Source organism: Alligator mississippiensis, chromosome 11, assembly GCF_030867095.1.
Source record: "Alligator mississippiensis isolate rAllMis1 chromosome 11, rAllMis1, whole genome shotgun sequence".
Taxonomy (NCBI): Eukaryota; Metazoa; Chordata; order Crocodylia; family Alligatoridae; genus Alligator; species Alligator mississippiensis.
In genome coordinates, this window is record NC_081834.1 from 70,086,997 (window position 1) to 70,113,126 (window position 26,130).

Sequence of the window (26,130 nt, forward strand, 5' to 3'; positions counted from 1 at the left end):
AAGATCCCTCAATGCTGGTTAGTAAGATTTTCATCTACTCTTTCATTTTGCAATAAAGGCATGTTTTAAATGTAGGTCAAACTTTATTATATGTCAGCTGATCACTGTAGCTCCTTTTTATACTCATTTTGGAAGGGGGAGGGGTGCAGGCTGGAAAAGATTTACAAGCAGCTGGGTTTATTAAGAAATATTTTACTTCTTGTTGAACTACCAAAGCAGGGGCTCAGTTTCCAATCGAACCCTGCGGTGAGTTCAGAACGGTGACTTGACAGATAAGTTTATTGTTAAAACCTCAGCATCCAGTGATAAGGATATATCCGCTACACGGTGTGTGGATGTACATGAGATCAAGGGAAGAGCAGACAGGCTCTCGGCCCATCTTTGGGATCATAAATCACACACAAGTACTTGAATAACCACAGTGGTGGTGGTGGTGGTGTGGGTATGGGGGGAGAGGGAGGCAGGCTAGGAAGTGAAATGATAACAGGCATTTACATAGCAAACAATGCAGGAAGGGACAAACAGGTTGTCTCCAAATCCACTGGACCTCCAATGCCCCAGTAGAAGCCCCGCTGACATAAGTAATCTCCTGTTTATTTATTTTAATAGTTTTACAATGCACATTTGTCTTCTTTTTAATATTACAGGTTTCCGTTTAATGAAGCAGCTGAGAGGCATGAGTGTGGTGTTAGTGCTACTTCCTACGGTGCTGTCTGGTATGCTCACGGAGGCTCAGCGCACTTGCCCCAGGAACTGCAGATGTGATGGTGTACTGTGAATCTCACGCATTCAGAGATACCCCTTGGAATATTTCTGGAGGATCCCAAGGCTTATTGCTGCACTACAACAGCATCCAGAAGCTTAAATCAAATCAGTTTTGGGGCCTGAATCAGCTCATCTGGCTTTATCTTGGCCATAATTACATCAGCTCTGTGGAGGAGGATGTGTTTCAGGGGATCCGAAGGCTGAAGGAACTAATTCTAAGCTCCAACAAAATTACTCATCTGCACAACAAAACATTTCACCTGGGCCCCAATCTCTGCAACCTGGACCTTTCTTACAATGAGCTGCAGATGTTACAGTCAGAGCAATTTAAGGGCCTTCGCAAACTCTTCTTCTTGCACTTGAGGTCCAACTCGCTGAAAACGGGACCAGTCCGAGTTTTTCAAGATTGCCGGAACCTTGATTTTCTGGATTTGGGCTACAACCATGTGCGAAGTCTGTCCCGCAATGCTTTTGCTGGCCTCCTGCAGTTAACAGAGCTCCATCTAGAGCACAACCAGTTTTCTAAGATCAGCTTGGCCTACTTTCCATGCCTCTTCAACCTTCGATCCATTTATTTGCAGTGGAATGGGATCCGGTCTGTTAGCCCAGGGTTACGTGGACTTGGAGCTCCTTGCACAACTTGGATTTATAGGGGAACAACATGACAGGAATAGAGCCCGGGATGTTCCGACACCTGCCCAACCTGCACAAGCTGAACCTGGATGCCAACAAACTCACCACCGTCTCTCAGGAGACCATCGATACATGGCTTTCACTAATACAAATCTCTCTGTCCAGAAATCTGTGGGAATGTACTCAAACCATTTGCCTCTGTTTACTTGGCTTAAGGATTTCAAGGGGAATAAAGAAAGCACTATGATATGTGCGGGCCCTAAGCACATGCAGGGTGAGAAGGTGAACGATGCTGTGGAAACACATAATATCTGCACTGAAATCCAGGTGGTGGTTACTGAAAGTTCATACCAGGCACCTAAAATGCCCCAGAGGCCACTTTTTATTCCCAGACCTACCCTTCCTAAACTGGAAAGTAATTGGCCAACCTCTATTATGCCAAGTCCTTCTCCGGACCTGCTGACACCTGGAGTGGAACCGGAGTACGAGCGTGTTTCCTTTCACAAAATCATTGCTGGGAGCGTGGCCCTCTTTCTTTCAGTGGCTATGATTTTGTTGGTTATCTATGTGTCGTGGAAGTGCTATTCAGCCAGCGTGAAACAACTCCAGCAGCACTCTCTTATGAAGAGGCGCAGAAAAAAGGCCAGAGAGTCTGAAAGGCAAATGTACTCCTCTTTACAGGAGTATTATGTGGACTACAAGCCAACCATGGATGTATCCGTTAATGGATCTGGACCCTGCACGTACAGTATCTGTGGCTCCAGGGAATATGAGGTATGAACCCTGATCTTCCTAAAACCATTTCAGCAGCTGGGAAGGAGAGGTAAATGTTTGAAGCTTTTGTGGCATCTCTAATCACTAGAAAGATTAATGAGCCTTTCTGCTCTTGGGAGTGCTCAGTGGGAAAGGTTATTTAATTAAATGACAACAGTCGGGGAAGTGACGGTGGTTATTTTCAACAGTGCAGACTTGAAAGAGGTTCATCCAAGGATGAGATTAAGTTGGAATAAATAGCCATGTTAAACTCATCTAGAGCCTGAATTTCCTCTTCCCGGGACCCATTTTACACCAGTTGCTTTACGGGCAGTGCCAGATTATGACATGCTGAGGCCCTAAACTATGTCCATCTTTAGAGGCTGCATCCAATGAAAATAATTCAATGAATGTATACTTTTGTCACATAAGGATGAAAATGTCCACATTTAGAGAGTCATTTTCCCATATCTCCTTTATTTACCAACTGCTTATTGTAAAACTTGACATTGAGTCAGTTTTCTTTTTCTTATTTAGAGGCCCTTCATATTGTGAGGCCTTGAAGTGTAGTTTAAGTAGTTTAAGCCTAAATCCGGGACTGTTTATGGGAGTCACTAACAATGTGCACTGGTGTAACTGGGAGGCGATTAACACACCTGCTGGTCTAGGGAACACAGAGTAGAATGCTTGGGGAGGAAATCTGTATAGTAGGGTCAGTATTACACCTGGTGGCTTCTCCAACCTATTTGACAGGGGTTAAAAAAGATGATGCCATTTCTCTTTTCAGTCTCTTTTCAACTGAGAGACCAAGAGATGGCAGAAGGAGATGTAGCTCAGAGTTGCACCCTTTTACATGAGGTGTCGTTTTGGCTCTGTAAGTGTAAGTAAAAAAAAAACTGGCAGTCATTGGGGACCGTGTGTGTGTGTGTATGTGGAGCATATACGCATGTGTATATGTTGAGCTGTAATTTTGTAATAATTAGGACATTAATAAACAAGAAAGGGTTGTACTTTAGATCCCCATGGCCCATTTATACATGGTAAGATGGATTTGTGTTATGCTATTTCAACAAAGACTTCTTTGGACAACTGACTTTCTGCTTATGTGACATTGTGCGTCTGCTGCTGTGGTGTTAAAGCCAGGTTAGACTTGGCTTTTCTTATCACTGTAAGCATCCTAATGGGAAACATGAATGGCCTGTTGTGGCTCCTTCCCATCCTGGGAATTCTCAATGACTTCAGCAAGATGGGTTTAAACCAGGTTAGGGCTTGGACAGTGTCTTTGACATTCAGATATACTAAAATGTAAGGTCAAGATTGTTTAAGTGTAACAACTGATTTTGAGTGACCAACTGGAGATCCTTTCCCAGGACCTGATCTTTTGAGCACTTTTCTGAAGATCAGGACCCTTTAATATATATGAATTTGGGCACCCAAAAGCACCAGTCACTTTTGCAACATGTTTGCTCTAATGAGCCTGATTATAAGTAGAAGTCTGTGCTTTGTGTTTAACTTGCTTAAAGCAATATCCCTGCTGAAATCAAGGGACCTTGCATATCCTCACCATTGCCACCAGAATCAGTGTGAATTATGGTATGGTATCACTGTCAGCAGTGGTACAGAAAAAAACAACTCAGTGGGATTACTCTGGGTTTGCCTTGGTATCAGTGTGACCCCCAAGACTTCCTTCTCTTGTCACTCCTGGGTTTGGTTTGGTTTTTAAATCCAGTGTAGCTCCATTAGCTTCAATGAGATTCCCTTTGATTTACGTCAGCACAACTCAGAGGAGAATTGCACTTCTAAAGAATGAGTCAAAATCCAGTATCTGAGTGGCATGACCACTAAGAGACACAGGTGATGCTATATGTCTGAAGTTATTTAAGGTTTGAAAATATCTCTAATTGGTGTGTGAACATGGCAATTGAATTGAATTGAATAAAAAGGTGTGTGTTTTACCACGGGGTAGTAAACAAGGGGGGTTATATTGCATACTTTCTCCAGGCCTATAGTAATCTTAATCTGAGATTAACAGTAATGAGACTTCAGACCATGGTGATGCTGCAGTAAAGGTCATCTGCTGGGAAGACAAAGTCTGAGCATGTGTTTATGCCCAACTGCCTTGCAAAGAAAGATCGTTCAAGTAAGGTTTTAAGACCATTTGTACAAGTGCAAGATGGCCTTTAACAGTAAATGTTCAAGTCTTTCTTGTGGATTTAGAAAGCTGGGGTAGCTGAAGATTAGTGTGCTCACAAATGATAAAGTTCAGATGCAAGTAGCAAAGAGCACAATAAAGGAAATGTAATATAAAGGTATTTAATCGGAAATTAGCATTTAAATGGATTATGATGCAATCTTAAGAAGGACAGGGCAATCCATAGTATTAGCTAAATTACTAGTTGCAAGTCAGCACAGTTCCATGACCTGCGTGAGTATGTCTGTGTGCCTGAGCTTAGATCTGGCCCTGTAATTCCTACAAATTACATGTGTCACCTCCATCCTTGGAAAGGTCTTTGAAAAAATTATGAAGGATCATATTTGTGGGAACCCAGCAGAAAAATCAATGCAGCAGGGAAAGCAGCATGGGTTTGTAGCAGGTAGATGATACCTGACTAATCTGGTTTCATTTTATGACAGGGTCACAAAATGCTTAGACGCAGGAGTAGAGGTGGATGTCATTTTCTCGGATTTTAGCAAGGGCTTCCATACGGTGTCTCATCCCATTCTCATGAATAAATTTAAGAAGCTGTGACATAGATGTTTACACGGTCCAGTGCGTGGCAAATTGGCTTAGCGGTCACACCCAGATAGTGATAGTAGTTGGGTTGCTATCAACCTAGAAGGATGTGGGCAGTGGAGTCCCGCAGAGTTCGGTCCTTGGACCTGTAGTCTTCAATGTCTTCATCAGTTACTTGGATGTGGGTGTGAAGTGTACTCTGTCCAAGTTTGTGGACAGTACTAAATTGTGGGGTGAAGTGCACGCTCTGTAGGGTAGGGAACGATTGCAGGTAGACCTGGACAGGTTGTACAAGTGGGCAGTACACAATAGGATGCAATACAACAAGGACAAATGCAGAGTGCTGCACCTAGGGAGCAAGTATATCCAGCACATGTACTGGATAAGAAGTGACCCTTTCAACAGCACAGCAGCGGAAAGGGATCTCGAAGTCGCAGTGGATCCAAGATGAACACAAGTCATCAGTGTGATGAAATCACCAGGAAAGCTAACCGCACTTTATCATGCTCCAGCAGATGCACAATGAATAGATCCAAGGAGGTGATACTTCCACTCTATGCGGCATTGGTCAGACCACAGTAGGAGCACTGCGTCCAGTTTTGGGCACCGCACTTTAAGAAGGATGTTGATAGACTCGTGGGTCCAGAGGAGGCTGTTCATATGGTTAGGGGCTTACAGGAAAAGCCCTATGAGGAGAGACTCATGGGGGACCTGGACCTCTTCAGCCTCTGCAAGAGACGGCTGGGAGGTGATCATGTGGCTGCCTACAAATTTATTAGGGGGACACAGCAAGGGATCGGAGATGCTCTGTTCCCCAGGGCACCTTTTGGGGTAACAAGGAACAGTGGTCACAAACTGACAGAGCAGATTTAGGTTGGACATCAGGAAAAACTTCTTCACAGTAAGGGTGGCCAAAATTAGGAATGGGCTTCCAAGAGTGGTGGTGCTCTCCTCTGCCCTGGGGGTCTTTAAGACAAGGCTGGATAGGCATCTGTCTGGGGGCATCTGACCCAGCGCTCTTTCCTCCCCAGGAGGGGGTTGAACTCGATTCTTTGCGGTCCCATCCTACCCCAGCATCTAGGACTCTATGAATTTCATCGGTGCATTGGAGAAGTGCAGATGTATGGAGCTGTCCTGTAGTCTTAACTTTGGACAGGCGCTTGGATAGAATTCACCGGATTAGACTCCTCAGGGGGATTCTCCTCTCTGCCACTGCTTTGAACCTAGAGTAACTTTGCCGACATCAGTGCAGCTATTCTAGATTTGTACTAGGGGAAGAGTCTTTTTTTTTTCATTCAGCAATTGAAGGGACCAACCAACTCCACATGGTCGCCACGGGTCACGTGTTTGCAGGCAAGTACGGTCAAGTTAATTTCATTTACTCAAACAGCTGCATTCTCAGATCTCTCCATAAAACTCCCATCTCCCCGGTGTCTACCGAAGGCATGAGCATGGCTGCTGCTTAGTGTTCTGTCACCTCTGCTTTTCATGCTGAGGATTATTTCCCCTATTTCCATCTGTTTCCTAGCGTGTTGTCTGCCAGTTGATATTTGATTGGTAAATTGTTGGGGGAAGGACCTGCCTTTCCATGACTGCTTGTACAGCACCTAGCGCAGTGCGGCATTGAGGTCTCCAGCCCCTACTGTAATGCAAGTATTAAATAAGAAGCATTTGTTTCAGTGTGTCTGTTCATGTGAATAAAGTTAAGCTCGTGTATAAATATCTGCTGGATTGAGGCCACAGGTTGTCTATGCACCGGCTGGAAAGTTGACCCTGTATTTCCATGTTGATTTAGTATACCTTGGCTATTAGTAGAGAAGACTAGAAAAGACATTAAAGCACCTGATCATTGAAGACTCATGTAACATCCATAATCCCTTACTATCTTCAGCTTGGATTTAACATTTTTCATCCCTATAGCTACCAGGTTCAACTTGTAAAAGGGCAGATATGCTCTGTACAGCACTTATCAATCAGAAAATAATCTTCCTCAGTATCTTCAGCAATAAAAAAGTTTCATAACTGGGGAAAAGGGGAAGTGGAACATAACAGTATTAATAATTGATGCATTCAGACAGACATAGTCCGAGAGGACTCGTATTTGTGAGAGAGAGATGTAACTCAGGGCCGACTTTCAGCAGTCCTGACTGGCTCATTCATTGTTCCCATGCTCAGCTTTCACACACAAGAAAGATTTAGAGGCAAAGTAAGGTCAGGGTGGCAAATATTTTTTTATGGACACACTGAAGTGGCTCAAGTTTTTATTGATTCGACTTTGTCCTTTTGTAAATCATTGCCTGTCTTCAAAAATCTTTTCTATCTATTATTTTTTCAGAGGCAAAAGCCATCTCATGGTTTGAAAAATGCGTGGGCAGCAGGGAAGAAAGGATTATTTAACTCACCTTTCCATTTATAACCAGTGGAAGGTTCCTGAATGTTTTATCAATGGAAATTAGAGATAGTTGATGATTCCTAAGGGCTGTGTAGGATGCCCCTGTTGTTTTCACAGTGTGGATTTTGTGGTTAAAATGGCCTGGCTACATTTTATACCTAAACCCCCCCGTTTTCTTCTGGCAAACAAGAATTGAAGCAGTGCATCTTAGATTCCAGCTCAGGACGGCACTCGATCATATAAGTAGCCCCAAATATTTCAGGAAGACGTGTCACCTGCTTAAAGCAGTGTGCGCTTTTAGCATTTAAAGAGCTTTACTGAACCAGGGCATGACTTTGAAAATAAGAGAGCAACAGAAGCAAGTTATATGACTGCATTTACAAACTGGGCTTTCTGAATGACTCTCTTGAATGCAGGTATAGAGTCAAATTCAGCCTTGTTGTAAAAGGGCATAAATCTATTGGCAACCAGTGGTGTCATAATCACTGCACCTGGCTCATCATATTCTATTTAGTCTACTGGCAAACCTTGCTAAATAACACCATGCTTATGATTTTGGCTCATGCTCTTCTATTAGCCAACTGCAGCTCCTTTAGTTTGGTCTTAGTCTTGTGTATGTGCCGGTATGCAACCTGCATTTTTCTTACTTATTTGGATGAGTGCTCAGGCCGCACTTAAATGGCAATTCTTTTTATCAACCAAAGTATACTATCATGTATGTATACTGATCTGCACCATGCCACTGTGTGTTGGGCTGGGGTCCTGCTACAAAGATGGTTGCTTCCTTCAAGTGGAAGTTTGCTGGATTACTGCTTTTCAGGATCAAAGCTATAAAATAACAAGAATAACAACACCTCCAACCAACTAAAAAGTGATCTTTTTTCCTTGTAAATTGAGAAGTTGAAGCAAAACAGTTCAAGATATCACTGACATGAACCTTGAGTTGCCACTTTTACAGATTCACTTTTTAATCTAACCACTTCTCAATGTTTGGCAAATGAGGCTGCCTGTTTGGACAGGACAGCATCCCGTGCCTGATGTTCCCAAGCGTTTTCATTGGGACCAAAAATAAGGCAGTCATTACTTCCATTCATACATGCTAAACTGGTTGCATTATATTATGCTCATCCACCTTATCCTTTCATCAGTAGGAGGAGATAAAGCACTGAAAGACTGTAATGTTAAAAAAACCTGTTAAGAAACTATAGATCTGTTCCCTGTAACACTATTTTGAAAAAGAAGTGTTGGTCAAGTGCCATTTATTAGTTAATTATTGAGCCCTGACAACATGCATTGTTTTGTATAAGGCTCATGTTAGGGCACTCTCTGGCCCAAAGATCTTGGAGTCGAATGTCCCAATTCCTCGTGTGCCCTTGACTTCAGTGGAGCCACTGATGTGTACATGGTGAGGACTTGTCTTTACAGGATCCTGGAGCACAGAGAAAACAGGAAATGGAGAAGAGGGAATGACTTGGAGGGTTTAAAAACAAATGATCCTGTTAATTTTGTTATGAATTTCCTTCCCTTAGCAAAGATGGCTGAGGAGAGAATAGTGGCTTGGTGAAATGGGCCTGGAAGAGAGTGGCAAAGAAATGGGGGTGCTCGGAGGGGAATGGGGTAAAGGAGGTGACCCTGCAGGCACGGTGCATTGGCAACCTTATTCCAGATGGGGTTGAAGATAACCTGATTTGCTAGATAATTAACGTTTGTTGAAATTGTGAGAATAAGCACGATGCATTTCGGTGTCTTGTTCCTCTTTTACACTGTTGAGTCTGCCTGGTTTTCCTCTCCCCCAGTTCTGTGTAGGCTTCCCTTTTCTCCTTTGAATGCATCAAAGACAAACGTAAAAAGGATGCAGCTTCACTTGTAGCTCTGTATCTGCATACAGGAACCAACTAAGGAGAAAACGAACACAGCTGCTCATCAGTAAAACATTTCTGAAGAAAACATTTTGATGAATGAGCGCCGGTTTGTGTGTATGCTTTTGGGCACCATGTCAGGTAGATCACCTGAAGGTTAGACCAATGAGAGGTTTGCCTGACAAAGGACAGAGTAAATCTTGGAGAGTCCTTAATATTTGTTGCAGGTATAGGCATTGTCGCTAAAGAAGCTATGGAAGTAGCTGTAGTAAAATGTATGCGAAGGCTTAGAGTGCCTAGCACCCTTAGGAAAGGTCAGACTTCCAGCTTAGCTCCCATTTAAATATTGGCTCATGGCAAAATTGCATGTTGAGTACGGAAAATCCAGCTGCATTTTGCTGAGATATTTGGAAAAATCTCACTGCACCTTTAGTTAGGTGCCTAAATGGGACCTGAGCTCTTCTGCAAATCCAGGCAAAATTCCTGGGTGCTCCCGAGACCTTGTAAATTCAAGGCTCCTTGCCTTCAGTTCTACACCTTTTGTTTCTTATTGTATAAACAGGAAGTCAAATATGAAAAGTGTGGGCATGAAATATTGATGGGTTTAACGGTGGAGAGGAGCTTTTGACACCATAAATGTGGGTGTTGATGCTGGAGTGACATGGCAGACTCCTGTGTCCCTTTTCCCCCCAGGAAAACTCCCTGTTTCTAGAGACATCACCCAGCAGAGAGGCCCTTTTCCATTTGTGGAGCTTCTGGGAGCAGACCGTTACCATTACTGGCCATCCCTGAATTTAAATAAAAATTATGAGCATTAGGCTAATTAGAAATTAGAAGCTGATTTTGAACACACCAAAAGAGTTAGATCCTCTCAAGATACTATACCAAACTTTGACAAATGTAATTATACTAGTAGAGATTAAGGTGTATATCTTCTCTGCCACAGTCTCCCCATTTTATATGGTGTAATCTTAGACTAGTATAATGTATTCCAGTGTAGAAAGTGGAGTAGGCTATTCTGTCAAGAGTCATCTTTATCCCCCTTGAACTGGGCCTACATTATGGGCTGTGCTGATGTAGCTACTGGGCGCATCCACACAAGATGTTTTACTGTGCATTAGAATAATGAGCTGTGCAGTACACATCACACTTTTACATGTGCACCCCTGTTAAGCTGGAGTAAATGAATTTACTCTGGAGCAGGTGAATACAAGTACTATCCTGCTGTGGCATATTTCACTCCACAGCAATGCATGTGTAGATGCTGCCCTGGCTCCACTGCCAGCTAGCCCTGCGCTGAAGCACCCTTGTGCCCCAGCCAGCCTGTCCACAGCCCATTGAACCCTGCCATCCAGGTCTGCTCCAACCTGGCTCAATGTGCTGCAGTCCTGGGTGCGCGTTCAAATTGTGCACCTGCAACAATAAACTCTGCAGCATAAGCTCCAGCATTTATTGCTTCACATTAATACGCACATGTAGATGCGCCCAATTTGTTTAAAACAAATCACACCCTTAATACAAATAGTTACACTAATGCAAAACGTGGGTACATCAGAGCCTAGTGACAAACGAAAATCTTGGTCTTGCTGTTTAAAATTAGGCATCTAAATCCATATGTAGGCACAACAAGGGTTCAGGCCACTGGCAAAAGAAATAAAAGGCACATTGCATTTAATTAGTACTGCAGATCCTCAGTACCTTGGAGTATCAGCGCAGTTTTTTGAGTGCCTTAAACTAGAGATACTTTATCAAACTTGAGCACACACATCTCAGCACAGTGGTTGTGACTTAGTTTCATAGTTTCTAGGGTCGGAAGGACCTGAACAGATCATCAATTCTGACATGCTACCATATTTATTTTTTTTTTAAGCATTTGTGTTTCACTAGTGTTAGAGGCCCTACTGGTAGAAGGGTCCCATGGTTGTATATGCTGGACAGACATATTGGCAGACGTTACCCTAAAGCATTCACCATCTGTGGAAGTAAAACTGATCCAAATAGGTTTGTCAAGCCCCACACAAGCCTAACAGGCGATTGGGTTGTTGTGATAAGGACCATTGGTTTTATGTGCTGAGGTATAGCCTAACACCTTTCCTCCAGAAACATTGTCCCACACCTTCCTTTTAAAATGAAATAATCATTTCCAGGAAAGAGCCACTGTTTTCATTAGATCCAAGTGCAAACTGCTGCATTCAGTGCATAGGGATACATAGCTTTCAGTTAGAAATGAGTGAACTTTGCTCTTTAGATGCTACTGAGCATTTGCAGTGCTTTCAGATCCCGGGAAAGAAAACAAGCTTTCCCTCTGTGTATTTATGTTTACTGAGCCAATATTGATACAGCCCAGTCTCATTGGAAGCCAATGTCACAGTGAGTTTTCCCTGCGCATCATGCCATGGCTTTGTTTCCGTGTGCAGTGATATTATTCTCCTCTGCTCAGGTAGGCACTTACGTACTTGTTCTGCTTTTCTTGTGTTGGTTGCTAATCGGGTAGAAGCAAGGTCTGCTTTCTTTGGTTTCAAATCATCATCTTTGCATCAAGCAATGGCATGGATATTGAAGAAAGAGCTAGCTTGCCACCCATCTTCTTCCAATGAGTCAGTTCTGATGTTTCATTTCCACTTCTGCATCCTTTTGATGTTTTATCATCTGAAGCATTTCTTTTTTTCCCTCTCCCTTTTTAGCCTCTCTTTCTGCCTACCTCCGAGCTTTGGCCGATTACTTTAAGGAAGATCCTTGAACCTGCCAGCCTTTTTTGTAGGAAGGATCCTGTGAAAAGGCTACTGCACTGTTGCTGCCTATCTTTTTTCTTTTTTTGGCTTTCATTTTATTTTAAGGCAGCTTGATGTGATATTTTCCCCTCTTATTTTAAAAGGCTATAGGAAATCCTTTGCTCCAAAATTTAATATGTCCTGAAAAGATTTATTGGGGTTTTTATTGCATTCTTGCTTTGGCTATGGATAATGGTCATTTCTAGTTATAATATTTGAAGTTGGGTCTAAAGGTCTCAGATCTGACTGAACCCTATTTTGGCAAGGTGCAATGTATGAGTACTGAGAGGCATTCTGTGCCCTAAACAGTCTGTAATCTCAATAGGTAGGACAACCAAGGGTGGGGAAAAAAAAAAAAAAAGAAATAATTCATAGAATTTAAAGTCAGAAGCACCCATTCTGTCACCCAGATTAAATCGTGTGTCCTAGGTCATTACATTTTGCAGTTCTCTCTATGCTGAACCATATGTGCATTATGTATATATAAAGACACACACAATCTAAAATACTTTTAACTATAGTATACCTTCTAGTCTAGACAGACATCCAGTCTTGATTTGAAGGCATCAAGAGATGACGAATCCATGACTTTTCATGGCAGCATGATCCTTACTAGTTTTAAATCCTTTGTCTTATTTCTATTTTAGATTTGTTCAGCTCCAGCTTCTATTAATTTATACTAATATGGTACACCTCTGACAGATTAAAGAGTCCTTTTAGGGTTGTTTCCCTTTTAAGGTATTTTAAAACTGGAATTAGGGTGTTCTTTAACTGCTTTTTCAATCAGGCGACTTTCAGGAGTTTCAGCATGGTGCCTTGGGTGCATCTCTGCAAGGCAGCACCCTGCATGCAGCATTCACTCTTGACAACATGTCTGTATTGGCCTGGTGAATACTGGATATAGAGGTAAAATCACCTCTCTGTCCTATCTCACCGCTTCATGCATCTGGGTATCACATGATGCTTGAGCTTCTCTTAGCTTTATTTATGCAGAACTTAGCACTGAGAGAGTTTAAATGATTTTCCCCAGAAAGTCTGTGTTGAAGTCAAGGATTTATTTCCAGTCCCTTGAGTCCCAATCTGGCACTTTAACTACAAGGCCATCATTCTTCAGCCAGGCTCTTCCCTGTTGAGCTAGTAAGTGAACAAAGATCTTGACCGTACAGTGTTTCACAGCTTCCTTACGTGTGTGCCAAATCCCAATGAAATCAAAAGGAATTGGGTCATAAATCAGTTAAACACTATCAGTTAAACACAGAGATAGCGTGGGATCACATGGAAGGGGTGTATGGTAGAGGGAGATACTCCAATTGTTGAGCATTGATGCAGTTGTGTGAGACAAGGGGACAGAAGTGATGGGTAATTAGCAGATCGTTTTTCCCCTCTGCTTTGTCAGATTGAATCTCGTCATGGCAGCTAGTGAGTGAAAGTTTCAGCACTGGCTATTTTTTTCTGGGCTGCATCAAAGCAGTTTACTGCTATTAGCTCATTTTTCATTTGACAGGTCTTCATATTTTTCAGCTTGTACAGCACCTGACAAGGGTTCTTTCACAAGGATTAGAGGCACAATCATGTAACAAATGATAATAATAGTATAAATTGCTTGGGACAAGTGGAAAATATGTTGGCAGCTACAGAAGACACATCAACCATTAGGACTGAATTAATTATTCCTGCATCTCAAGATTGAAATGCTCTGTGGAGGGGATAACATAGCTGTGGCACCTCTTTGGTGGCTACAGCAAGGACTCCAGTCTCCAGGGCTGTCAGTCTGGGAGGCATTCAGGAACATTAAATTCCCACACAAGGAATCCATCTGCTTTAGCAATACATATTCCAACCTTGTTATGTAGCTTATTGAAATCTGTACTAAATGAAAAAAAAGTGACTGAGCTTCTCCCAAGCTTTGTATCCCTTTTACAATCATTTAAAATTAAAGTAGAAAAATTAAAGACATTATTTGGCAAACATCTTTTTAGTCTAATAAAAGATTTTATCTCTAGTATGAGTCCTGATTGCCAGTAGAATAAGCAGTCTTCATGATTGTACCCTTAAATAGTAGGATTGCAACAAGGAAGTTAATCAGTTCTTGTATCCTGAAATTTCTTGTCCCAGCCTTCACCTAGTCTCACAATTCCCTCCTCCCTAGAAATAGAGAAGAAAAGATAAGCTTCTTCCAGCTTCTTTAGTACCCAGAGTTGCCAGCGTGTCCAATTTTAAGTCAGTCTTATGCTGTTAGGTGTCTTTGTTAAACCTCTTTTCTTAGAGGCAGAGGATTACTTGAGAATCTCGCCGTTTATCTTTTCTTCAGTTTCTAGCATTTATGGCGTTGCGGAAAATCTAAGAAATGTCAACACTGAAGTCTAAAAAAGGAGAAGACAAGAAGATAGGCCTCCAAATGTATTATTTTTGAAACTCTCATGTGTTTGGGGGCCTGGACCCATTTTGTACGCTTGTGACTGGCACTGCGGTAAGACCAACTGTTCGGGAGCTCTGTCTTCCCCTGTTGCTTGTTTAAAATGTGTTTTAATTTAATCTGTCTTCCTGGAGTGCCAATATCTGTAAGACCAAAATTAAGCCATGTCTGAGCACAGGTGCAAACCTCCTGCCTTCCTATTCTTTCTCATTTCCTTGTGGTGAACTCAAGTTACAAAATGTGGGTCTGGATCTTGATCCTGACCTAGCACAAAATTAGCCTCCGTTACAAAGATCAGAGGTGTGTGGAGTCTAACTTTGAGAATGTGCTTCTGTTCCAGTCCTCAATATTTCCCATTTCCTCATGACTGGTTAAGTAATGTGTTAACTAGATTATGAGAGAGTCTTGTGATACTCAGGTACCTTTCAGCTCCTTTGGTAGGAAGCACACGGGTTTGTAACAAAATGGATGCAGTTGAGATCTGCTGATAGGCACTAGGTTTGGGGAACCAGGCACCTTGGGTGGTATTCTCAGCTCCTCTGCTAACTGCTGTGGGACTGTTAGCAAATTCTTGCATTTGCTCTGCTTGAGTGTCTCCTCCTATCCCTTGTCTGTTCTGAGTGTGGGTTTTTTGGGAAGGTACAAGGTGCTTTGTATGGGTTTTCACACAATGGGCCCTTAATCTTCATTGGGAGCTTTATGCTACTGTAATGTAAATCATCATAAACCTGCCCTTTTCACAACACCCTTCCCTATCTCTTGGTGCCATTTAGAAGCATAGACAGCACATAGCCATGTGAAATGTTATCACCAAACATTTGTCTCTCTGGTGCTCAGTGGGGTCTCATAGCATGCTATCTGGAAACACCCTGCTAAATAATGGGACCTATTTCACTCTTTTATATGCTATGATTGCCAAGCAGGGTAATTAGAGAAGGGACCAGGAAGAGCCAGAAGGAGTATTGCAGAGACTGTTGAACAGGGGAGGTCATCTAAGTTATTTTAATTCAAAGGGAAATAAGAAAAAATATGGCTGTTTTAAAAGATTATCTCTATCAATAGTCTCCTCTTATTCTGCCCTTCTGCTGTTTTTATGGGCCTGAGCTGGCTTTTTTATTTATTTATTTATTATTATTATTGTATGAGGGGCTTTGGCCTTTCTTGTCAGTAATGGCCAATATATTTTAATTGAGCAAAAATCATGTTCCTCAATGCTTAATAAAACAATTTAAAGGCTATCTAAAAATAACACTTGGTGTTGTTGTTGATTTTAAATAAACAACATGATATTCTCTGGGTGTTTTAGGATTTACAGTGCATATCTAGTAGGGAAGACTGTCATAAATAAGTTAAATTTTCTGAATGTCTTAAAACTCTCTGGAAATAATGGACCATCTCAAGACATTTCTTGAACCCTGATTGTACATAATAAAGTACTTTGAGATCCTTGGATGAAAAATATTATACCTAGGTAAACATGGGTTCATCAGATATCTTGGGAGGATATTTTATAATTGGACTTTGAGATAAACCAGATGAGTTGCCATGTGAACTTGGCTCAGATGCCATTGACGTTTGGATAAATTTTCAAGAAAGTTTAGTGAGCCAGGATATGAATAATCTGCATTTGCCTGAAACAGGGCCTGATCCCAAGTCCTCTGCTGAAGTCTGTAGGAGCGAGGTTTGTTCTTACAATAAAATTGGCCTTCCCAACAAGATGGGTAAAACTTTGCATTGATGTTTCCTTGCTGTATATTTTTTAGTCATTAGGCAGCTTTCTGGGCTTCATAAGAGTCCAGATGAGGTTTGGTTCTTGATGAAGGGCAGAATTAGAACTGGAGCTACCTATGTGTCTGTAGTTGCAGCTGCATATTTTTAATTACTGTTCCTGTTTAGAAAGGTTGCTGATGAGAAATCAACCTGCCCTGTCAAAGGCAGGGCACCTACTTATCCAAGGGATGTCTCTCTGTGTGACACTGCCTCTGGGAGGGCCTGGTCCCACCTCTAAGAAATAAAACCTACCTACCCAGGCCCACAATTAGGCAATGGAAACAGTTTTAGCCTGAGTCCTCCATACGGTCTAATTTTCAGGCTTGAGTATGGTATTTTAGGTGAAGGCAAGAGAAGGGCCAGGGGGTGATGGGACATTCTTTGTCAGGACCGTGGGCACCCCCTCCCAGGCCTGCAGTGGCCTGAGCTGAGTTTTAAGGGTTCAGTGCAAGGCTCACTTCCCCTCCCTCAGTCATGAATTAATGGGTATTGTACAGAGGTAGGCATGGGAATCTAGAGATTATTTGAATGATCATAAGAACTGGGGTCCCCACTAGTGATCCAGGACCCCATTGTACAAACACAGAGCTAAGATAGTTCTTGTCCCAGAGAGCCTACAATCTAGCTGAAAGACCCAAGAAAAAAGATTTTTTTTAAATAGATTTCATAGACATTAGGGGCTGGAAAGGAGCATGTGAGATGAAGTCCAGACCCCCTGCCATAGGCAGGAAGTCAGATGGGATCAAGTGATGCCAGCAAGAAAAATATCCAGAAGTTCTTTGAAAGAGTCCAGAGTAGGTGCTTGCATCACCTCTGGGGGGAATCTGTTCGAGACTCTAGACAAGCTCCACAAAGTTTTCCTTATGTCTAGTCTAAATTGGCCTTCCTGGAGTTTATGGCCATTAGACCTTGTTATCCCTTGGGGAGTTCTTTTGAACGGCTGTTCTCCCAGGTCCTGATGTACCCACCTTGAGGGTCGGACTTAATGATTTGGTCAGGTCCCTTCCGGCCCTACCAACTATGAAACTCTTATGTAATTGTAGGCTGCCACCAAGTCCCCCCTGAGCGTTCTCTTTTTCAGACTGAAGAGTCCCAGATCCTCAACCTCTCATAGTTTCATAGCAGGTAGGGTCAGAAGGGACCTGAGCAGATCATCAAGTCCGACCCCCTGCCACAGGCAGAAAAGGCTCTCCTTATACAGCCTGCCCTCCAGAGACCGTGCAGCCTCAGGCAGTTCCCGAGTGAACTCCTGGTCAAGCCCTTGATCCTGGGAGGGAGGTCTGTAGTAGACTCCCACCATTGTTGGCACAGGGAACACAATGGTGGGAGACTACTACAGACCTCCCACCCAAAGTCCTGAGCTTGACCAGGAGTTTGCCCGGGAACTGGCTGAGGCTGCATGCTCCAGGACCATGGTTGTCATGGGTGACTTAAATTACCCGGACATCTCGTGGGTAAGCGACATTCAGTGTAGCGACATTCTGGCAGATATTCCCAGTCTTGGCCAGCCTTGAGCGTGATCAGATGTGTGAGCAATTAGTTGTTTTGCTTTATCTGCCACTAGTCTGCTAAGAGGGACCCTGAGAAATTATGTTGTGTGGAGCAAGAGGTGGTGTGGAAAAGCAAGAGGTGGTGTGGAAAAGCACTGAGAAATGGTTGACAAGGGAAACACATTTATACGTCAGTTTGGGATGTCATTGCGGTTCTGATCCTTCTTACTCTTGCTTGGAGTAGATGTACACAGGGACCCAGGTGGTTAGTGTACTGTGGGTTGTTACTGTGCAGCACAGGACCTCAGTTTCTAAGCTCCATAGACGCACAGTCTCTGGCTTTTATAGCACCAGAGAGCTGCCTTTGAAGGTGAAGGACAGATCCAAGGCTTGGTGTAAACTGACACAAATCCTAGGAAATCAAACGGGAATTGTACCTGTCTCGGACGGCCGGAGCCAACTCGAGGTGATTTAGAAACTGCTCGTTCGTCAGGGCGGGCTGGTGAATGGAGAGGCAGACAAGGTCTAATGGTTGTAAAAACTTTACTTACGTCGCTGGTGGTTGCGACGGAAATGGTCCGGTCGTTTGAACAATAATGTAAGTAGTTCCAGCTGGTGAGGCCAAAAGCAGCAAATCCGTCCGTAACTCAAGCCGGCGGGAAAAGGGTACGTCTGGGATTGCGCTCAGCGACGGGAAGAAGGATCGATAGGTGATCAGTCTATCGATCAGCTAGCCACAAGTCAGATCTCTTTAGAGGCACTCCGCAGTGTGCTCAAAGCTCTTCGACTTGGGCGGAAGTCGCGTGAATTCTTAAACAGCCAGCAAGTCAATTACCAGCCGCCACATGTGAATAATTTAGCACTAGCCAACAGCGGGACACAAATTTGCCTTTGAATAGCGGGAACTCTTTGCACCATGCATTTCTGTGCTGCAAAGGGAAAATGTACCCTGCAAAGACAGCTGCAAATTGGTGGAAACTTTCTCCTGCACGCAGGTTCTTTATGCAGCAAAAACCTTCGCTGTGCAAGAGGCTCTCATGTGACAAGAAAATTCCGTCGTGCCGAGGCACCAAAATCACTGGGTCGTGACATGCCCCCTTGCCGATGTCACAACTGGAATTTTAGACACATGAGCACATCATACGGCATCTTTGTTAGAGGATTCACTGACTTGGCAAAGCCCCCACAACCAATATCTATATATATATCTATATATATATATATATAAACACATAAACAAACAACTTGACAGACCAGTCTTTGTAACAAATTGCAACATACAATAGTTTTGAACACATAACAACAACTGTTGATCATCGTCTGATTGGAGAACATCCGCTTCGGTCCGTCTTCTCCTATAACAGACAATGTCAGTAAACACTTAACAAAATGAAAAATAGTGTCATAACAAGTCCTGAGCAAATGGGCGGTTGCCGTCTCAGTGTCTCCCTCACAACCATTACTCTTTGGCTTCAAATGGACCGCAGTCTGGTCTCATAGTCAGGTGGTTGTGGATTACCGCTTTTGCTGGGGTTAAACCTGTGAAGAAAACAGAATAACAAAACCAAACAAAACAAGAAAGACTCATAATTGGTTTCACTATAAGGATACTGAGTGAAAGTCGGAACAGCAAGTCATCCACTTGTGATGAACAATAATGGAAGGACAATCGGGCTTCTCTTCCAATTGGACAGAATAGGTATTGGGATATTGTCCCGACCGCTGAACAGTTCCTTTTTGAACTTGTGGATGAGACTGATGAGGGTGAGGTATTGAGATCCATACTAACTCTTCTGGCAGGAACTTGGGTTTCCAAGGTGGGGGTTTCTGGACATTAGCTTCATCCCATAATGGTTTAGCAGTGTTTAGTGAAATAAAGACATCATGATTAAATTTAGTCCAGTTTTTAAACGTCCCTCCTCCTTTAAGGCGAAGTTGCTCTTTGTACAGACCTATGTGTCTTTCCACTACACCATTGGACTGCGAGTGGTACGGCAAATGGCATACATTGTGAAGATGAGCAAATTTATCCAGAGCATTAGAGTTAAACGGGGGTCCTCCATCAGACTGAATCTCATGGCGGGGTTGCCAGGTGGCAAACACAGCAGTTAAGGCAGCAATAACAGCAGTGGCATTGCTTTTCCGCAAGGGAATAACCTGCAACTGTCTGGTCCCCAAATCAACCACAACTAGTCCCTTATTTGGCAGTTTAGATCCTGGGAGGGGTCCTAGCAGATCCACCTGCCAAACTTTTCCTGCCTGAAACTGTGAAGAATCGAAAGCTCCGAGCTGATGCTTGGTTTTATGACACTTTTCTTTAGCACATATCTCACAAGCCTGAGCTACCTTTTCCCAATCATGCCGAGCTCCATATGAGGCCAGCTCTGTAATGGTTCAGCACCAATGTTGATGACAAGCCCATGGCCCTGGGTGACCCCAATTTTCGTGAAGCCACGCGAGGAATGGATTTATTTCAGGACCGGAGGTAGATGTGATAGGCAAAACCACGTTGGTCCGGAGTGGATCCTCCAAAAGCTTAACAATAACCTCATGTACTGGATCAGTATCTGGACGGTGGGACTTAGTGTGCCTAATCAACGGGAGGCGTACAAATCTAGTTAATGTCCTCCAGATGTCTTGCCAATCATCCAAGTTTTCGGTGGGAAAAGCTATACCAGTAAGAATTTTATAGATATACTGCGAATCAATGGCAATAATTGGAACGGGGCGTGTATCATCATGATGTGTCAGACAATGCTCTAGTACCTTTAGGAATCCTAATAATTCACATTTTTGGGATGAATTATCATCTGGGTTGGCTTGGAATATTTCCTTATCGTGACAAGCTTTACAGTAGTATCCATAGCCTCCTTCATGTCGGGAGGTTCCATCTGAGGCCATCCATGCTGGGGCAGAAGTTCCATACAGTGTAGGAACCTTTTCCTCATCTTCTGGGCTTGGATCAGGTACCGTGTCTTCCAACCTCCAACAATGCCAGTTATAATGGTGGGTAAGTACTAGTGTATTCCAGGTCTTAGACTCCCCTTGAAAATGTGGGTCGATTCTTCCCGCGTCCAGCAAGGGTAACAATGTGGCACCAGGGGCACGTAACGTCCCATGCCCCCTTGCTAACAGATCCACCAGTTGTTCGGCTAGGAGGATTTTTCCTACAGCTCCATATCGATGTTGTGCTGCTTGAAGCGTTTTATGGGCTGTATATACTAGCTCATCGTGAGGGTTATGTGCGACAGCCCACACGTGGTTGGTGGTGAATCCAAGGGTTACGGTTAGTGACTCACCCAGATCGATGGCATGGAGTTGTGTACCTTTAACCGTGGTTAGCAGGCGAAGCAGATTCCGATGATCCTTTTCCATCCAAAGCGTGGACTTTCGGGACTTGTCACGAATCTGTCGCTGTAATTTAGTGAGGAGTGCCAAATCGCTGGGTTCAACATAATGTTGATACCAATTTAAATGACCCAAAAGCTGTTGAAAATTCCTGTTAGTGACAGGGTGGAATGTTTTTAGCGGATCGATGTTAGGACCCTCGTGCGAGACTCCGTGGCGGATGGAACCGATGTATCGAGTGCCAAGGAACGTAATGTCATCCACAGGATGTAGGCTTGACTTTTCCTCGTTGATTGTCCATCCCTCACTTTGAAGGTGAACGACTAGTTGGTTTACTACACTGGCAACCGCAGAACTATCGCGACCCGTGATGGCAATATCATCAACATAACTCCAAATTTTTAATTCTTTTTCTGGGGGAAGAGAGTGCAAGGCTCGAAAATTCTTCAGGGTGTTATTCATGGCACCAGTGGCTAATGATGGAGTGTTGCGATATCCTTGCAGACAAACTGTCCACCTGTACATGATGCCATCAATACACATATTTAGTATTCCTTCCCGGTCAGTTATTGGGACGGAAAAGAACATATTTTTTAGATCCAATGTGACTCCGACCCACTGACTTTGCTGGAACTGTGCCATCTCAAACATACACTGTGGCAGAGTAGACGGATTAGGTTGTTGAAGTACCTGACACCTTTTGTTGACTTCTCTATAGTCCACAACCAACCGGGCTTCATTAGGCTTTCCAGGTTTCGCTACTCCCCATCCTGATGATAGGTAGGTGCTGGCTGTTATGGTCTTAATACATCCTCATTGCTCGAGTCGCTGCAGAAGGTCAGTAAGGGACTGTTTTAGAGAATCCTTAGTTGGGATTGGCCGATATCGCCAGGTGGAAGTGTTACGAAGCGTTGGTCGATGCCAGTCCTGTTCTGGGATAATAATGGGTAAAAATGGGTTGTGACAGTACCTCTTTATACCAGGGCTGAACTTGCTCCACAAGTGATTGGAGTTTGCTCTGCCAGGGTCCACTGAGCAACTTGTCTTGTGCGTTCCTGCTATTGGGCTGCCATGTAAGGTGAAAAAATGTTCACTTAAAATCCAGCTACGGGGAGTCTTGGAATCCCTCCAGTCAGCTTTCAGAGAAAAAGGAAGAACTAACCACTTACTAGCTCTGAGCAGTAGAGGAATTTGCTCTACCATTTCAAAAGTTATCATTAGCCTTAGTGTCTCTAATATACATAGCTTGTTCCTACCTCCCTAGATGAAGTGCACCAGGCAATAAAAACCCATGATAAATCATCCCTGTGATCTCCATTTTCCCTTTTCTGCCCTTGAAATGAAGAGGTGTTGGTTACAAAATGAAATTACAGCCAATGTCCCCGACTACAATGAGCTTGGGTTTTCTGGTAGTTCTGGAAAAAGCTGATTGCCCGTATACCTTGAAGTGTGCAGGGTTTGTTTGTTTTTTTCCTCCCAAAGACCAGGTTTCTTTCATCTTGATCTTCTCATCTCCTACAGACAGGAGAATGACCTGAAAAGTTATGTAGGAAGCGAATTCTAGCAAACTTTTTTTTTACTAGAAATATTTACTTTTAGGCTAAACCTTTACAACTTTGATTTTTATTTTTTTTTCCAAGGGTGGCTGTGTTCATTGTGGAAGTTTTCAGCAGAGGTGTGGTACAAAGCAATTTTAAGTAAAAGAATAAACAGGATTGAGGATGGGCCTTATTGCCTTCAGGGGGAATGTTCAAGGCTGAGGAGGATCCGTATCAAGTGAAGATGGGCACCGCTCCATTGCAACTAGTGCAGTTATAGACTCTTTCATCTGCCGCAAGTTTACCTGGTAGTTGCTGTAGCGCATTTCTAACATGAGATAATTCACAGATGTGAATTCCTCCAGCCAGTCAAAACACAGACGACAGTGGTACTTGGAGAGCCCCATAGACTTCCAGAATTGCTTGCAAGTGCTGTGAATGCAAAATCCATGTTTTATGCAGAACTCGCTGTCCATAAGGCCCTCATAAGGGATCCAAAAGGTCTTGTGCACACTTGGTGATTCTTAAGATTTATACTGTGATCATGCCTGGAGGCCAACGTAACTGAAACCCCATTCCGCTATGTGCATGATATTTATGCATTTCTTTCTCACTCTTTTTTTTTTTTTTCCCCTGCCCCCTTTTCTCTCTCCCTCTCATGCAGGTTCCTCACCACATGAAGACTTTGCCTTGTTACAACTATGGCCAACGAGTGATCAGATACTGCCAGGCTCATAAGCCACTCCATGTAAATAGGGGATATGGCACCATCTCCCGGGAGCAGGCTGAGACCAGCAAATTCGAACTCAGTTGAGACCACAACTTCATAGCTACAATCGTGCGCTCGGCTGCTCCAGCCATCTACAGTGAGAGAAGAGCAAACCAATGATGGAGACAGCTTCTTGACTCAGTTTCCCCCCCAGCTGCCCTGTGCATGCGGTTTGTGGTGGTGGGTGGAGGTAGTTCTCCCTGCAAGCTGTGAGCATGGAAGTTGCTGAATCCTGTTCCTAATAAAGTTATAGTTCTGTTTCCCACCCCACTGGGCTCTGCTGAATGGTGACTCAAGGACAGGACCCCAGAGGCACAGAGGTCTGAGTGCGTTACCCCATCCCTGAACCCAATGACACAGATTAAACACTATGTGGTGTCAGAAGTGACCTGTCTCTCGGTGGAGTCACCAGCAGCCTGATGAAGGGGGTTACAGCTTTCATTCAAAGAGAAAAAAAAATGGAGCATTTCCAACCTCCACCATCATTATCTTTTATTGGAAATCTTGGGATGAACTGGAGGAGATGGGAACAGAAGCTGCAATTATCCCTTGCAGTCACAAAGGCTGAGGAAGAGGCAGAGGATCATAAAATTGTAGTCGTGCTTCACTGCACTGGGGATAAAGCCCTAGAAATCTACACCAACATGCCAGGGGTGTTTGCAGACCCTACTGACAGCACCCTTGCAGAGGTGCGTGCAGCATTCGAGCACTACTGCAAACCCAGAAAAAAACCCTGTCTTTGAAAGGTCTTGGTTCTGGCAACTTGGATGCAATGCAGCCGTAGGCAGAGATGATTTTGTTACAGAGCTCGGAAGTGGAGCACAGCATTGTGAATGTGGACTTGCTGAGGATGTGATGTTGAGGGACGACGTTGTCTTCAGCATAACTGCCTGCGGCTCCTTGGAAGGAGAACCACAGGCAAAAAGCGGGGGGTAGCATTGGGGAGGGAGGGGGTCGGCCATGGTTTCTTTGTTAAGTGGTTATTACTCTTAAGGGCTTTTTTAATTTTTTTTTTTTCAACATACAAAGTTGTTTGCTGCTTTTTAAATTTTTATTTTCCTTTTTTTGGCTTTTGTTTTTCAATCGAGCGCTAGTACTTCATTCTCATGTTAGAAATGTGACTGTCATTTCTAATCTCACTCGTGTGAAAAACGATGTCACTTCTAACATGCCTAATTTCGTGATGTCATTTGTAATCTCATGTTAGACGTGTTGCGTGGGAGACTTGTGTTCTCTTTTCTTGCTGCAGGGCTTTGGCAGAACCGTGTTATTTCAGTGTCCCCTATTATCTTTTGTCTGTTCTTCTTATTTAATCTGCACGCTCTTCAGGGCAGGGAGGGCCTCTGGCTCTGTGTACAGTGCCTAGCACAATGGGCTGCTGATCTCAATGAGAGCTTCTGGCGAGGACTGGGACATAACCCAAGCATAAATAATAATGATACAAAAATAGATTTTTAAAACATGATCTCCCTTGTGCAGTTTTATACGCCTAAAAAGAAACCGATACAATCCGTTCAATCTGTGTTAATACAACGGGTGCGGGAGGTTGTGACTTCCTTCCAGTCGGTGCTCTAGACTCCCTAGTGATCTGAAGCACTCGTCTTCGCTAAGAGAGTACTTTTAGCATGGTAGGAATTAGGGGAACTTGATACACTGATGAAGAGGGGAAAAAGCTTGTTCTTCCCAAGTTCTCTTGGGATTTTGATTTAAAAAGGGATCGCTTTAGCCCAGCGTGGGAGTCGAGCACACTACAGTTGTTTCGAACAATGAATATTTCATGCGTGGGGTGAGGGGGCTACGTATCTACAGCACTGCAGTAGTGTGCCAGGGGACTTCATTATTAGATGTTAAGCGTTATGAATCCAAAAAGATGATCAAGCCAGTAGGGAAATACAGATCGCAGCAAGGTGTAACGTCCTACCGTGGAGGTAATGTAGCCATCTTAACTTGGGCCTGGATGCACACTAACACATTTTTCCTCCGAGACATGGAGGAAGAAAAAAGGGGGAGAAGGCTGTCTACCAGAAAGATGACTACATTACTTCTGTTGCAGCACCAAGCATGGGGAAAATACCTTTTTTACTCAAAGCTGCTGTCCATTTATTTAGGGATCCCATCCATTTTTTGGCTTTCAGAACACAATTGCTTCTTGTTATCACCTTATCTATGGATACATTCTGACACCGTTGACCTGATTTTTGCTATGCATTTTAATTTAAACGGACTTGCATCTTCCAAGGACTCTTGTTCCATCAAAGGTTTTCTGACCAGTTCTAGTGAAGCCAAAACTAGAGGTAACCCAGCTGATGCAGAAATTATGGGATGAAGTTCTCTGCCCTGTAGACAATCATAATGGTTTTTCCTGGCCTTAATATTGATGTCACTATGACTGCCCCAATGTCAGGGCATCATTCCCTAGCTATTCCCCAGCTGCCAAAGACTCAAGACAGCTGAGGCATGAGCTTTACAGCTGGAAGTGGAAAAAGTATGAGTTGAGCCTGGAGTGATTAGACCCTTATTTATTAGTTGCATTTTTTTCTGCCTAGGAGCTCCAGTCATGAACCAGACCCCTGTTCAACAGCCTGTGCAAAAACAGGACAAGAAGATGGTGTCTGCCGTCAAAGATCTTTTATCTATGCAAAAGAGAGCAGGTGGCTCCAGCCAGGGGAAGGAGTGCAAAGAGGCAGTACCATAGACACTGATGATAGACTTGATAAATCAAGTATTTGGCAATAAAGGAGCATTTTAAGCGGGGATGTAAGGAGGCTAGTGAGGTGCTGCTGCTAAGCTTGAGAAGCGGTGCAGGAAAAGGAATGAAAGTACCTGTTTATTTAATAGCTGGTGATGCCTACCGTTGAACCCTAAGTAAAATGCAACAGTCTTTTGACAAAT

The 26,130-nt window shown here is 43.4% G+C and overlaps 1 protein-coding gene across 1 annotated transcript; it reads left to right on the forward strand.

Annotated features, from left to right (window-relative positions):
* Window positions 1-651: 651 nt before the first annotated feature.
* Window positions 652-24,703, forward strand: LOC102567602 (leucine-rich repeat transmembrane neuronal protein 4). Its single transcript, XM_059715369.1, is given in 5 exon segments — window positions 652-768; window positions 770-1,377; window positions 1,380-1,592; window positions 1,595-2,172; window positions 23,134-24,703. Coding segments are annotated over 5 exon segments (1,659 nt in total). The 5' UTR covers window positions 652-658; the 3' UTR covers window positions 23,284-24,703.
* Window positions 24,704-26,130: the final 1,427 nt, after the last annotated feature.